This window comes from Pteropus medius, unplaced genomic scaffold (assembly GCF_902729225.1).
Source record: "Pteropus medius unplaced genomic scaffold, Ma_sr-lr_union100, whole genome shotgun sequence".
Classification (NCBI taxonomy): domain Eukaryota; kingdom Metazoa; phylum Chordata; class Mammalia; order Chiroptera; family Pteropodidae; genus Pteropus; species Pteropus medius.
In genome coordinates, this window is record NW_024341893.1 from 147,518 (window position 1) to 162,533 (window position 15,016).

The following is a 15,016-nucleotide window of genomic DNA, read 5'->3' on the forward strand; positions in this document are numbered from 1 at the left end:
GCAAAACCTCAGACCAGCAAGAAACCAAACAGGAGGATTTGGAGAACTCAGGTTTATTACGCCGCCGGCAGTCCTAGAAGAGCTAGTGCTTAGGGGCAAGATTATTTTTATACTCATGTTGTTACAGTTGGCATGGGCTGATGTACAGACCTCTGAAGATGCTACAGCCAGTTACAGATCATATCTAACGAGCATTAAAGCAATACCTCTTTAGGGGAGGATAGGTACTCTCAGTCAATTTCGAGATCTCTGGTCTTGCAACAAGCATGTTTACAGAAGCAGAAAAGAGTTGAATAGAAATGTTAGCCAATTAAGGGGGAAATGCCTCTTCAAAATGACACTATTGACCATGATAAAGACCAAGGACGAGTCCGGGAGTTCAAAAGTGGTTCCCGAGAGCAACATTCCTGCTGACCATGAGCCGCGCAGTACATATACACATAAGCCAAGGCAGGAAGATTGGCGGGGATTGGAAATCACCGGAGAACTAGATAAGGAAGCAAGGGGGTGTGGACGGATGATTTAAGAGCTGTCCTGCTCTTACTGCCCACACACCTAAAGTTGCAGGGCACGCCTCTGGAGTGGCCAGAACCAGCCTGCTCCAGAACACAACTCAGCTGCCCCCGACGCGCAGCAGGTAAAAGGTCAGGAGGGGCGGCTCTCAAGAGACAGGTCGCTGGACTGGCTGGGATCTCCCCAGTCGTCTCCTCTGGGGGTTCCCTGGGTCTCTGGGTCTGTCTTTCCAGGACTCTCTCTGGAACTCTGTGCATTCATTTAGTCCCAGTCAGGGCTGGGCATTGGGGTCTCTGTACTGGTGCTTCACTGAGCAGGCCTTGTTCTCCGGAATGTGACCCCTTATTTCAGACGCTTGATTCTTTTCCGTCTGTTTCTGCTACTGCCCTCCTCCTTGATCTCTCTCTCTCTCTCTCTCTCTCTCTCTCTGCATGTCTCTGTCTGTGTATCACTCTATTCTGTCACTCCGTTAACCTAAAAATAAAAGCTCAAAGTGACAGACAGCAAGCATTTATTTGAGATCAATAAGAATAGCTATTCAGGAAGCACTGATTCAGGCAGAAACCCAAATAGTGTTCCAACTACAAGACAAAAGTAAGGGATATTTGCAAGAAGGAAAGGGGAACCACTACATCAGTGGAAGGAAGGCACTTCTAAGCAGTGCAGATAATATAACATAGTGATGCTTATTCTAAAGAATGTTTTTAATTTTCAGTCCATTAGTCATCAGTCTATAGTCATAATATCTGCTTTATTGTTATCTTTGCAAACAATTCTTTGGCATCTATACACATTTAAATATCTGTTTTTCTCCATCCTTCATTATCTCCATGTGTATCTCTGTTTCTCTTAGTGTCTCTCTCTCTCTCTCTCTCTCTTTCTCACTTTCCACCCCTCTCCAGCTGTCTCTATCCCTATTTCTGTCTTTCTTACCGTCTCTCTGTATTTTGACGACCTCTGCCTGTTTTCCGACTGTCTCTGTCCCCTTCTCTCTCTCCCTTCCCTCCCTTGCCCCTTCCTTCCCTCCCACCCTCCCTTGGCCTTTCCCTATCTCTGCCTCTCTGTACCTCCTTTCTTCTCTCTATGTGCCCCCATTTCCAGGGCATAAGGAAGTCAAGTTCCAAAAGGAGATTAAAAGCAAAGAGATCCCACTCCTTCCCCAGCCCTACCCTCTCCTGTTTTGTCCCCAGATGCCTGCAACTGCCTTCACCATGGACAGTATAAGCACAACCATCTTGCTCCTGCTCCTGATTCTCACCTGTCTCTTCCTGACTCTCAGCTCAAGGGGCAAGAGTCGGCTTCCCCCTGGCCCCACGCCCCTCCCATTCCTGGGAAACCTGCTGCAGTTTCATTCCAAAGACATGATGACCTCTCTCACCAAGGTGCAAGAGCCTAGGTTTGGGGGAGGGCGGAGGACTAGAGGGAGGGATCCCAGGGCCCCAGACCCCGCTGTGACCTCTGTCTTCCTACCTCCCAGCTGAGCAAGAAATATGGCCCAGTGTACACAGTGTACCTGGGGACCAGGCCGGTGGTGGTCCTCAGCGGGTACCAAGCCGTGAAAGAGGCCCTCGTGAACCACGGGGAGGAATTCAGTGGCCGCGGCCACTACCCCAGCTTTTTCAACTTCACTAAAGGCAATGGTAAGCCTGCTCCCCATCTCCTCCACCCCTCACCCACTCCACACTGAGGGAGGGGATAAGGTAGAAGAGTATCTTCTCAATTTTGGCGACATTCAGGGCTTCTGATCTCATCGACGACACCAGATAGGGTGAAGCCAGGCAGTGCGAGGCTAGGGTGATCTTTGCCCTGCTTTCCTCGCCTCCAGATCCCACCACCTTCTTGAATGGTGCTTCCAGCCCAATCCCCATCTCCATCCAACTCCAACCCCATTCTCATCCCAATCCCTATCTCTATCCCAGCCAAACCATCGAATCTCCATGTGAGTCCGTGACCAAATTATCTGGTACCAGCCTACAACATCCACCTCGACCCAATCCACACCCATCCTCCTTCCATGTGCTCCATTTCAACCTCAGCTCCATCTCCACCTGCAATACTGACTGTATCTCGCCCAACCTCCATTCCCATTATGAACTCTCTCCCAATCACCGTACTAAAATATATGATCAACCCCACCCTAGTCCTTTAGTCAAACTGAACTCCACTGTCATTTTCCCCCCCAGCTCCAGCCCCATCTTCAATGTCTCAATCATCTACTGAAGTCTTCAGTACCCATTTCCCATTTTCAACCTGAATCCCGCTACCAACACAAAACAACCCCACCATATATCTATCCATTCCCAAAGCTCAATCTCAACCCCAGTCTACCATTTCTTCTCATTCTACCCAACTCCATCCCCATCATCAACCTCAAACCAATTTATCATCAATCATCAGTCCTCCCTCATGCCCCATGGCCATCCCCATCCCAAGCCAAACTCAACTCCATTCCCAGTCATTCAACAACTTATATCATTAACTACAACCTTATCCTATCTCAATATCCTGTCCTCCTTAGGCTTGGAGATCACCTAGTCTTATAGTTTTCTATTCTTTTAACATAAATCTCAGTCAAAGGAAGTTATATGGCAAGGCCCAATAAATGATAAGAAAGCAATAAAGAGAGAGAAGGAAGGAAGGAAGGAAAGGAAGGAAGGAAGGAAGGAAGGAAGGAAGGAAGGAAGGAAGGAAGGAAGGAAGGAAGGAAGGAAGGTGCTCTGATTGAAAAGGGAGTCCCAGAGACCAGCATCCTGGATTATTCTTCTCCCCTTAAAGAATCCCCAGGCTCCCCTGGCCCCTTCACTAGATGAGTCCCAGGTGCCCCAAGATTTGGAATTGAAGAGCTCTGGTTTAAAAAAAAAAACAAAAAACCACCTATTGTGTACTGAGTATACTTTCCTCTTTCATGTCCCCTTCCCTGGGCTTGATCTTATGACCTCCCCTGTCCAGGTACACCAGATGCAAGGAGATAGAGACAGGGCAGGTGAGAAAGTCACCTTGCTACTTTTGCACAGAAAACATCTAGATACATACATCCCCTGTTACTAAAAATAGCTACCACTTAATTATTCAATATGGAGCACAGAGGGTAACAGAAGGGTTCTGACACTTACTAGCTATGCACCTATGGGCAAGTGTCCTCCCCTCTCTGACCCTCAGTCTGCTAACATGAAAAGGTTGTTATGAGAGGTCAGTGAGATAATGCATACAACACAAGGAAATACACTCTAGCTTTTTCTTCCTTAGCATCTAGTTCTCTGCTAGTTTCAGAGGAATCAGAGATCAACACATCCAAGACCTTATCTTACTGTAGCTGCAAGTCCAGTGAGAGACATAGCCCATCACCAGACTGAGGCAGCCCAGGGTCATAATCAGGGCTGGGTCAGCCCAGAGAGCTGTGGGAACCCAGAGGAAACACCAGACCCAGCAAGGGAGGGAGGTCCAGGGAAGGCTTCCTGGAGGAAGGGATCTCTAACCTGAGATCTAAAAGATAAAGATGGCCTGCCAGGAGCAGACAAGGGGTGAAGAGTGTTGTGGAAAGAAGGACCAGCCTGTGCAAAGACCCTGGGTCCAGGGAGAAAAGAGACAGGGTCTGTCTTGTTCCTGGATAAATTCCCAATGTCTCGTTCATTTTTCTTGCTTCTCTCCCTTTTCGTACATTCGTTAATTAATAAGCAATCACTAGCTTGTGATAAGCGCTGCACTGGACAATGCTAGTGACACAGAGGTAAGAAGGACAGTCTCCTACCCTGCCTTCACACTTGAGTGAAGGAGATAGCCCCATCGCCAGACAGTGATAGCCCAGAATGGTCAGGACTGTGATGCGGGAAACAGAGGCAGAGTAATCAGGACTCTAGTGACAGAAGCCAGGGTCCTATGGAAGCTCATAGAAGGCACCTGACCTGACCCAGCCTGGAGTGTCAGGGAGGGCTTACCGGGAGTTGGGGGTGGGGGCGGGCAGGGGACGGGCAAACTCATAGCCTCTCTTCTGGTATACAATGGGAAAGGGGACTGAGATGGCAGTGGTCTCAGAGACAAGTCGTAGGTTGAGCTGGCCCCTACTCTTCTCGCCAGGCATCGCCTTTTCAAACGGGGAGCGATGGAAAGTCCTCAGGAAGTTCTCTCTCCAGATTCTGCGGAACTTAGGGATGAGGAAAAGGAGCAACGAAGAGCTCATCCTGGAGGAAGTCAGCTTCTTGCTGAAAGAACTGCGGAAAACTGAAGGTTAGAGTTCCCGAATGCAGCTCATACCCTCAAGTTGCAACTATCCTTTATAATGGCCCAGATTGCCAGATACCATCGCAGGGGTGTGAGCCGGAGGCTCCACACTTAGCGCATAATGAGAGTAGTGCCCCCTGGTGGTCAGCTTGTGGTGCTATGTTTCCTTCGGATTCAGTGGCAGGAAATGTTATGTGGTGGCCGCTCTGTTGCGCTGTGTGGTACTTTGAGCACAGCTTGTGTAACTGCAGTGGGTGATCATGATGCTGATGCTCTTGAGGTTCAAGACCTCAAGACTTCGCACGTGTGGGGCCCTGTGCGAAGCACATTTTCACACATAAGTCCCTTAAGTCGGAACAATCCATTTTGCAGATGAGTCACAGGCTTAAAGAAAGCTAGTAAGTAGAGGAGTCAAGATTTAAACCTGCGTCTTACTGACATCAAAGTCGACACTCAACACACTCATGCCCATTTGTAAAGTGCTTACTGGATACCAGGCACTGTGATAAACTCTTCACATCTGTCAATAAGTTTCACCCTCCCAACAAGCCTAGGAAGTTGTTACAGGTGACCAAGCTGAGTCCCAGAAAGTTTAAGTCATGTGCCCAGGAAGTGGCTGAGTTGGGATACAAACCCAGATCAAAGCCATAACCCTTTTCCGCGTCTCACCCTCAGGCGAGCCCTTAAACCCCACGTCGGTGTTAAGCCACTCAGTGTCCAACATTATCTGCTCGGTGGTCTTCGGCAGACGCTTCGACTATAACGACGAACGTCTGCTCACCATTATCCACTTCATGAATGACAGCTTAGAAATCCTGAGCAGCCGCTGGAGCGAGGTCAGGAGACCTAGTTATTTGGGTGACGGAGGCGGGGGCGGGGGATCCACACAGCCTCAAATATAAAACAGCGGGCGGGGTCGGGACTGCAATGGCCCATTTGGCCCCGCCTCTTCCCACCTGACCCCACCCCCGAGTTACAGAGCCCCGCCTATCCACATCTATGCCCCCTCTCCAGAGTCTCCTCATACGCACACAGTCCCCGTCCCTGCTCGGCCTCTTCAGAACCTAAGTGCCCCTCAAGACCCCGCCCCTGCCCACCTGATCCTCAGTCGCACACACCCTGCCAGCTCCTCCAAACCCCTCCGACTCTGCCCCTTCCTCAGTGGTACAACCTCTTTCCGAGCCTCCTGCACTGGTTGCCCGGGCCGCACCAACGCCTTTTCCGGAACTTCGGGCGCTTGAAAGACCTCATCTCCCGCAGCGTCCGCGACCATCAGGCCTCCCTCGACCCCAGCTCTCCCCAGGATTTCATTGATCACTTCCTCATCAAAATAGCACAGGTAGGCCCTGCCTGGAAGTCCCACCTCTGGTCTGACCTGCTGCCCCCGCCTCACACCAACAAAGACCCCGGGTTGAGCGGGTTTGAATATAATCTCCCCACATCTGGGAAGTGAAGCTGAAACACTTGGTCTGCCGCTCTGGAGCCCGGAGCCATTCGAGGCCACTACCAATTACCAGCTCATGAGGAAGTCATTGAGGATCTGCTTGTTGTGAGCCCCGCCCTCCCGCGCTCCCCAGCTCCTCCGAGGAAAAAGAAGTTAAACAGAGGAGGCCATGAGCTGGCGCCCAGCGGCAACTGCGCAGATCTGGGGAGAACGGGGCGCACAGACTCCGAGGCTGCGGTCACTGTCGCGGCAGGACCTCCAAGTCTTGACTTATATCCTGACATCCCTTTACCCCCGTAGGAGAAGCAGGACCCGCAGAGCCACTTCCATATGGATACCCTGCTGATGACCACATACAACCTGCTCTTTGGCGGCACCCAGACCGTAATCACCACTCTGACCTACGCCTTCCTCCTGCTAACGAAGTACCCGAAAGTGCAAGGTGCGCGCGCTGCCTCCCGCGGCGGGGAGACCCGCCCACGACTAAGCCCCGCCCACACGCAGTGAGCACCGGCCCCTCCCAGCATGCTCGTTAGTCCGAGCCTCGGGTTTACGCCTGGATCCCACTTTCCACACCGAGGTCGACCCCACCCACGTGGTCCCTGCGGTCCACAGAGCCTGCTGGGGCGGGGATTCCTGCCCGCATGGTCTTGTTTTGCGGCCCACCTCTGACCCTGCCCACGCAGCAAGCGTCCTGCCTCCGAGCTGGGTTCTCACTGTCCGCCCAGAGCCCGGGGCCGCGAGCCTCAGCCACAGTGCCTGACCAGGAACTCATCACGCCCCACCCCCACCCCCACCCCCGCAACAGTCTGACCCACCCACACACAGCACCAGGTACCCCTTTTCCCAAATTCCACATCTGGGTGTATCCCGGGACCCTGGCCACCAGGACAGTCCGACGGGGTACACGCCGCCTGCCCCGCCCCCAATATTTCAGCCCTCCCTCACAGCACACCCACTCGATCTACCCTCCAGGGGGCCTAATCCTCGAAACTCCGCCTGCAATCTCATCAGAGACTTTGACTCCAAGCAGGCCCGAAGCCCCGACCACACAACCTGGCCCCTAAGAGCCATGGGGCAAACCAAACTTTTGCCCTTACCGACGACGTTTCTGAACTCAAGCCCTCTCCCCCGAGGGCTTCACATGCACCCCTGCAGCAGCACCCCGGCTGGGAAGTGCTGACTGGACCCTTCCCAGACACGCACACACACCTCTTCCCAGCCCAGTCAAGCCCATGGACAGCTTCGACTATGCTCCCCCCTCCATCACCAGTCCGAGTACAGGAGGAAATCGACCACGTGGTGGGACGACAGCGGCTGCCGACACCGGGGGACCGAGTGGCCATGCCTTACACAGATGCCGTGATCCACGAGGTGCAGCGCTTCGCAGATATCGTCCCCTTGAACTTGCCTCACCGCGTCATTCAGGACACGACCTTTCGCGGCTTCCTGCTACCCAAAGTGCGCTGGGCACCTGACAAATGACATGTGACACCATAAAAAGAGGCATCCCAGGCTCATGCAACTGGCATCCAAGGCTCTAGCAAGGATCCCAGGCCCTAGCAATCCACACCCCAGAACTTAGCAACTGGCATCTGAGCAAGCCCTAGCAGCAGACATCTGAGGCTCTTAAATCCAGAACCTCAGCCTCTGCCCAGGACTCCATCCAGAACCATAGTGGACTGGACCCTGTCCTGAACCCCGGACCCCATCTCCATAACAGGTCTCCTCCCTAGGATCCCTCTCCAGAATCCCCAGGGTCTGAGACTACATCCTGGAGATCCTCTGTGCCTAAACACTGTTCTCAGAGACCCTGCTCCCTCCCCAGAAACCCCAAATCCATTCCCACAATGGCAGGTATTTCATGCCCCTGCCATAGGCCCTAAACACAGCTTCCAGCATCCATCACTGGGAATCTCAGACACCCAAACAATTCCTGGACCCCTGGTGGAGTCCTATGCTTCACACACCCCTATCAAATCCCCAAGAACCCCCCCACCCTGTAGAGCAGAAACCCTGGGTGGGGAACCTCCCAACCCTTCTGTACCACCGATTCTCTCTACCACCCACACAGGGCACAGATATCATCACCCTCCTTAATACGGTCCACTACGACCCCACTCAGTTCCTGAAGCCCCAGGAATTCAACCCTGAGCACTTTCTGGATGCCAGTCAGTCCTTCAAGAAGAGCCCAGCCTTCATGCCCTTCTCAGCTGGTGAGAGTGGTGGGGACAAGAGTCAGTCTTTCAGGCCTGTTACTCTCACCTACATTGCCCTCATTCTACTCTCCAAACCCTCTCACTTCTTCATCCCACCCATCCTGAGCTTTGGATGTGCAGAGACTTCCATTCTCCCTTCCAACTCTGCTCCTACAGGCAGATAATGACTGAAATCCTTGTGGATGGAGGTCAGGAGGCAGGAGAATAATTTAATTTGAAGTGGTCACTGCAATCTTTCCACTGGGTGGCGCAAGTGAGGTGGTTCTAGTTTTTCTTGGCTTTGATCTACGCCGCTGGGGAAAAAATCTTTCTTGTATAACTCAATATTGGAAAGGAAAAAAGGAGGGGGGATAATAATAGGTAACTTAGCATATTGCCTACTGTGTGCCGAGCGCTGCCTCTGAGAACTATAAGAGTGGTGACTAAGAGCTGGGCTTTGCAGCCAGACTCCAGCTCCTTCCCCAAGCTATAGCTTTGGATATGTTACGTCTGTGCCTCAATTTCCACATCTATAAAATGGAGATAATAATAAAGCCTACCTCTTGGAGTCGTTATGAGGATTAAATTAATTAATAGCCGTATAGTGCTTAGAGTAGTGCGTGGCACACAGTAATGCCTACAAAAGCGTAATATTCTCACTGCTTATCTGCATTTACCATTCGCACAACCTAATGAGGCATTATTGTCATTTGCATTTTAGATGCCCAAAAACTATGGCTTGCCTATGATCACAAAAATAGTAATGGCAGATCCGGGATTCAAACTCATGAAGTTGCATGTGTGTCAGACAGGTCATTCTGGTCCAAGAGTTACTTAAAGCATCTTTCCCAGGCTTTTAGATGGGTGGATCTGTGACGTCCCCAGCTGTCGTATGTTTTCCTCTGGGGCTTTGAGACTGGACCCCCTCATCCCATCTTATCTCTTCGTTCCTCCCCACCCTCGCACCCCGCAGGTCCACGACTGTGCCTGGGTGAGTCGCTGGCGCGCATGGAGCTCTTCCTCTACCTCTCCGCCATCCTGCAGAACTTCTCACTGCAGCCGCTGGGGGCGCCCGAGGACATCGACTTGACCCCGCGCACCTCCGGTCTCAGCAATTTGCCACGGCCCTACGAGCTGTGCATGCGCGCGCGCTGACGCCCAGTCCCTTATCCTGTGGGCGATGACGCCTGCCCCTGCGGGTTGCTCCATACCTGTTGTCGGCCCACTGTGCCCCTATTCCTCTCACCTTCTGCCTGCCACATCCCTCATCGCTCCTATCCTTACCAGGTCCGCGTCCCCAGAGGCAGAGAAAGACGTGGGTAAGGGGAGGTGCATGCCTCGTTTTACTCGCGGCATGGGGTTTTATTCGTTCTATTAGGGACCCTTTGGGGGACTTTTTGTATCATTTCCTAGTAAATTACAATAGATTAAAACCTGCTTTGGCCGAATTCAAGGGAGGAGGACAATTCCTAGGATGGGGAGAAGGGAGGTCTTGTTGCAGAGAGAGGAGACACCTAATTGTGACTAGTTCCACACTCACCCTTGGGGTGGCTAAGAATTGGGAGAAATTGTTTCTTGGAGATAGGCTGGAATATAAAGGCCGCGAGGGCCTGAAGACAGGCAAATAAACCAGGACAGAGAGATTCCAAACAGCTCTGCAAGAGATGAAGGACTCTGTAAAAAGAGGAACATGTGTAAGCAGGGAGAAGGTGAGAAATGCGAAGATATAAATAGACACAGAGACTGAGAAATAACAATTATTAACACATGGTGCTTCCTAGTCACACACTGTTCTAAATCTCTCACTGAAATCTCCCAATGAGGCAAAACAATATCACTACTCATTTTTGCAGATGAGCAAACTGAGGCTCACAGAGGTGAAGTGACTTGGCCAAGATCACACAGCCAGAAACAGGCAGAGCATCTGGTTCCAACACTGTTCCTCTCAATCTCACAGAGCAGAGACACAGAGGAAAGCAGAGAGATATGGAGACTGAGAAGCGGGGAGGCAAAAAGGATAGAAGATAGAGACAAGGAAGGAAACAGAAATGACCAGAGAGAGACAGAGAGGAAGAGCAATGATGGGGAAGTGAGGTACCAGAAAATAGAAACCATCGCCCCTTTCTCACCCCTCTGCTTGGACTATTCCTTTGGCTTGAATTCCTCCCTTTGGGGTAGTGGTAGCAGTCCCAGGCCTGCGGCCTCCCAGCGTGGGACAGGACATCCTGACATCCTGCTGACAGTTGCTTTTCTTAATGATCGTCACTGAACCAGAGTCAGGCAGAGTGGGGCTGGCCCCCAGCCATGGGCAGAGGTGGCCTGAGAGGCCCTACCCTTAACAGGATCTCCCCAAGGCCATCCAGAAGCTGCGACATGCTCTGCTGAACAGGGGGGCCACTGGGGTGAGGCATATAGGCTGTCCCCACATGGGGCATCCTTGCCCTAATCTCCATGCTGTTCCCACCACAGGCTGACCAGAGTCTGCCCCAGGGCCAGGTCATGGATGCAGAGGTGGAGGGAGAGAAGGAGAGACTCAGAAGTCCTGAGAAAGATGGAGAGACTGTGAAGAGATACTGAAAAAGAGACAGAGAGAGACAGAGACACACAGAGACAGCAGAGAGATCTAGGAGGCCAAAGACTGGGAATGAGACAGAAAGAGAGAGGAAGAGAGAGAGGCGCTGAGAGGAAGAAGACAAGGAGATCGTAAAACAGAGAGAGAGCTTAATAAAGAACAGAGATGAAGAGAGACAGAGATCTGAGAGAAAGGAGTCTCAAGAGATGAGACACAGAGACAGACAGGAAAAGAGACAGTCCCAGGATTTGGCCAAAGACAGAGACTCACAGAAATAGAGTCTGAGTTAAGAGAGAGACAAAAATCAGGATGACGAAAGTCATGCATTCATTCAACAAACATTCACTGAATACCCACTGTGTTCTAAGCACTATTTTAGGTGCTAGGGATACAGAAGTGAAAAAAAACAAACAACAAAAAAACAAAATGCCTGGTCTTGAAGACGCTCTAACAGAGAGGATTCATTAGAGAGCCTGACAGAGTGGGATGGGGTGGGGTCAGGGAAGGGCATGCTTTCTGCACCCCACCATACCCCTGCTGTCTGTGAAGTCAGCACCCTGCCCTACAACCCCTCCCAGTCACCAGGTTCCTGGACAGAGAAAAGCTGACAGGAAGACCCACAACAAGAGACAGAGAGACAGAGGCAGGGAGACAAGGAAGCACAGACAGGGAGATCAGGGTAAAGACAAATAGGGAGAGATGCAGAGAGAGCAAAAGACATATAGAAAACACACGAACAGAGGCAGATGCTGAGAGTAAAAAGATGGACAGAGAAAGAGAGATGAATAGACAGGCACAGAGATGGAGAGTAAGAGACACTGAGAGAGATAAAGATGCTGAGAGACACTCCCAGAGACAAGCCCAGACTCTGCACAGCCCCCCACCCTCTCCCAAGACCTGGGCCCTGTGCCAGACAGCTGGCGGAAGGCTAGATCTGGCAAGGCAAGGGCAGGATGGTGGTTCGCATTCCTGAACAGTTCCAAGTACTGACAGCAGTGTCACCACTGCTGGTCCATCCAGGCCTGGGTCTGCCCCCTCCAGCCCACACCCCCAGGGTCCACTGGAGTGAGGTGTAAGTTCATCTGTCATCATGACCTGGTCTCAGGTGGAGGTGCCCACTAAGAGGTTTGGGGGACTGGAGACCAGGGAGTGTAGCGGCATGAGTATAGGACATTTGGGGGCATCTGGGACCACAGCATTGGGAATAGATAGAAATGCAGGAGTTCAGGGCCAGGCATAACTATAGGGATACAAGGGGACCAACATGTGGGAAAGCAGCCAGAAGTCATTAGGATAGGCACAGATGTGCCAGGCTGATGGGTATCATGAAGCTAGGGAACTTGGTAAGCATCTGGAAGACAGAGAGAGCATACAGGGCTCCAAGAGCAGTGGGCAGAGGAGTGCCAAAGGCTCAGGTATGTGTCCCTAGGAATCACAGCCAAAGGGCACAGGAGTGCCAGGCTAATGGACATGTCACCAGGGATGTTTTTTAAGTGTATTTAGGAACGAGAAGTATAGTCATGTACCACTTACCAATGGAATACGTTCTGAGAAATGCGTCATTAGGCGATTTTGTCATTGTGTGAACATCCTAGAGTGCACTTACACATGTCTAGATGGTCTAGCCTACTACACACCTAGGCTGTATGGGATAGCCTATTGCTCCTAGGCTACAAACCTGTACAGAATAGTACTGTAGAAAACAACATGAGATTAAATCAAGCCCAAGAGAAATGATGCAATCAAGAGACTCAGTAAATACAAGATGCATGAGGCATCACACTGCACACTGTTTACAACACACTTTTTTTAAAGTAGAAAGTATACTATCTAAAATAATGATACAAAATGTAGTAAATACATAAACCAGTAATAGTCGTTTATTATCAAGTATTATGCACTGTACGTAACTAGACACTTCTATGTGACTGTCAGAGCAGTAGGTGTGTTTATCCAGCATCACCACAAACATGTGAGTAATGCATTGCACTATGACTTTACCATGGCTACGTTGTCACTAGGTGATAGGAATTTTCCAGCTCCGTTATAATCTTACGGAACCACCGTTGAAGATGCAGTCTGCTGTTAACTTAAACGTTGTGTGACTGTACAGGGTACAGATTTCAGGCGTCACGGTCCCAGAGAGATTCGGGAATGCATGCCTACAGACCAAATAAGATGGATCCAAAGGTGCTAGGGACTCAGGAGTGTGCACCAGTTAGCCAAGTGTAATGACACAGAAATGTTTGTGCATGAAATATGCCAAATAGAGCAGGCTGAGGCTGGTCCAAAAAAGGCCAGGCATAGTCAGGCCCCGCAGTGCTAGGACTAAAGGGCAGGGTGACCTTGGTTTGGGGGATCTGGGGAATGACACCCACCCCTCCCATTCGGGGTCTCTGCACCCCCCACCCCGTTCCAAGGCCCAAAGGAAATCAAACAGAGGCAAACGGGAAGGGGCGAGGGCATCGAGGAGCAAGGACAGGATGACCACAGGAATCCCAGCCCTGCTGCTGCTGTTCCTGCCACTGGTCCTAGGCGCAGGGGATGGGGTGCTCAGGGCACTCAGAGGCAGGGGGCTACACACACACACACCTACCCCACCACCCCCGCGCCAGCCTCTCGGACATCCTGGGCGGTGTACTCATGGGTAGCCCTGACAGCCTTGGTGGGTGGGGGGTCAGAATGCTGCATTCCTGGAGATGGGGCTGGGGGCTGGAACTCCCAGTTCTCTGAATGAAAACAGAGCTGACGGTTCCACCAGTCCTAGGATGAGGGGTCTGAAGTCCTGCATTCTGGAAAAGGAGACTGGATGGGTCAAGAAGGGGGGAGTGGGAGTGGGGTGGAGGGTGTTACGAGAAGTCAGATCTGGGGGGAAGAGGGGCAGTGGGCCTGAACTTCTGGTTCAAAGTGGAGTCCCGCTGCCCCATCCCCAACGTCCATTCCTGAGACCCGACGAAAGGGAGCCTGAGGTGAGCAGTCCTGGGCCGCTGCGGAAGGGGAGCAGAGGGGTCTACACTCCTGGTTCAGGGCTGAGTAAGTACTAACCAGACGCCTAGTTCTGAAGGTGAAGGTGGCTGGAGACCTGCGTTTCTACATCCTGAGGGAAGCGGGAGCCTGGACTCCTGGGTCTGAAGGGAGAAGGAGCTGGGGATCTGAACTCCTGGGCCTGGAATGGGGCTGAGACAAGAACTCCTGGGCCAGAAGGGCGACGGGGACGGGGCTCTGGAATCTCGGTGGAGGAGGGGGTCGGGCGCCCCAACAGGGACCCGCTGAGCACCGGCCCGTGTAGGTCTGGCCGCTGGGGCCCGCGCGCTGCTGTGGGGCTGTGCGGTTACGCAGCACTGCGGGACGCATGGGTGCGGCAGGCAACGCCTTCTCCGGCCGCGGGGCCACTGCAGTCTTTGAAGGCTTCGCACGCGGAAACGACGAGGCACGGGCGGCGGAAGGGCGGGCCTGGGCAACCGGTTTAGGCAGTAAAGGCCGGGCCGAGGGAAATGGGGCGGGGCCTAATAGAGAACCAACCCTAAGGAGCACCAGCTGCGAGGTGGGGCGGAGCTGAAGTGTAGAATGAGTCGGGGTGTCGGGTTCCTCGAGCAGTCAAGAGAAGAGCCTAAGAGTCAGAGCCAAGAGAGCAAGCGCTGGTCAGGGGCGGGGCCAGCTGAGGTGGGGCCAATGTGTGAAGAGGGCCGAGAAGGCTGGGGCGGCGACCAAGAAGTCTGGAAAAGCAGCAGGACGAAGGGTTGCGAGAAAGTCGGGTCCGCGTCCGCGCCTGGACCCTTCCGGGAGGCGTGACCGACTCCCAGCCCGCCCCCTTCTCTGCCCCACCCCCAGGCACCCTGTTTTCCAACCGGCCGCGCCAGCGGACCCTGCGCGTTTTTGCACTTGCAGTGCGTAAGGAGCTCGGGTCGGGTACGCGGGCCATCCGGGAGCGCGTCCTGGAGGAAGCAGCTTGTCTGCTTGGCGAATTCCAAGCCACCATTGGTGCGGCCTGCTGGAGAAAGCAGGGGGGCCTGGTGTGGGTGTGGCACATAGACCAGGTGGGAAAGCGTTTGGGTGGAACGAAGCCAGTAA

General features: G+C 52.5%; 1 protein-coding gene across 7 annotated transcripts; it reads left to right on the top strand.

The window, feature by feature from the left end:
* The first annotated feature begins 385 nt into the window (after positions 1-385).
* On the top strand, positions 386-9,990 carry LOC120595453 (cytochrome P450 2F3-like). 7 transcript variants are annotated; one of them, XM_039853592.1, is made up of 10 exons: positions 386-637; positions 1,704-1,895; positions 1,991-2,153; positions 4,516-4,737; positions 5,407-5,567; positions 5,894-6,070; positions 6,476-6,617; positions 7,398-7,549; positions 8,250-8,391; positions 9,347-9,990. In XM_039853592.1, exons 2-10 carry the CDS (start codon positions 1,704-1,706, stop codon positions 9,526-9,528), a joined length of 1,533 nt encoding a protein of 510 aa, XP_039709526.1. In that variant the 5' UTR covers positions 386-637; the 3' UTR covers positions 9,529-9,990. The 7 variants fall into 7 exon arrangements, with proteins under 7 accessions (XP_039709526.1, XP_039709513.1, XP_039709507.1 ...); XM_039853579.1 differs by having other exon boundaries at positions 386-644; positions 7,398-7,636; positions 9,347-9,988; XM_039853573.1 differs by having other exon boundaries at positions 388-637; positions 7,398-7,636; positions 9,347-9,984.
* Positions 9,991-15,016: the final 5,026 nt, after the last annotated feature.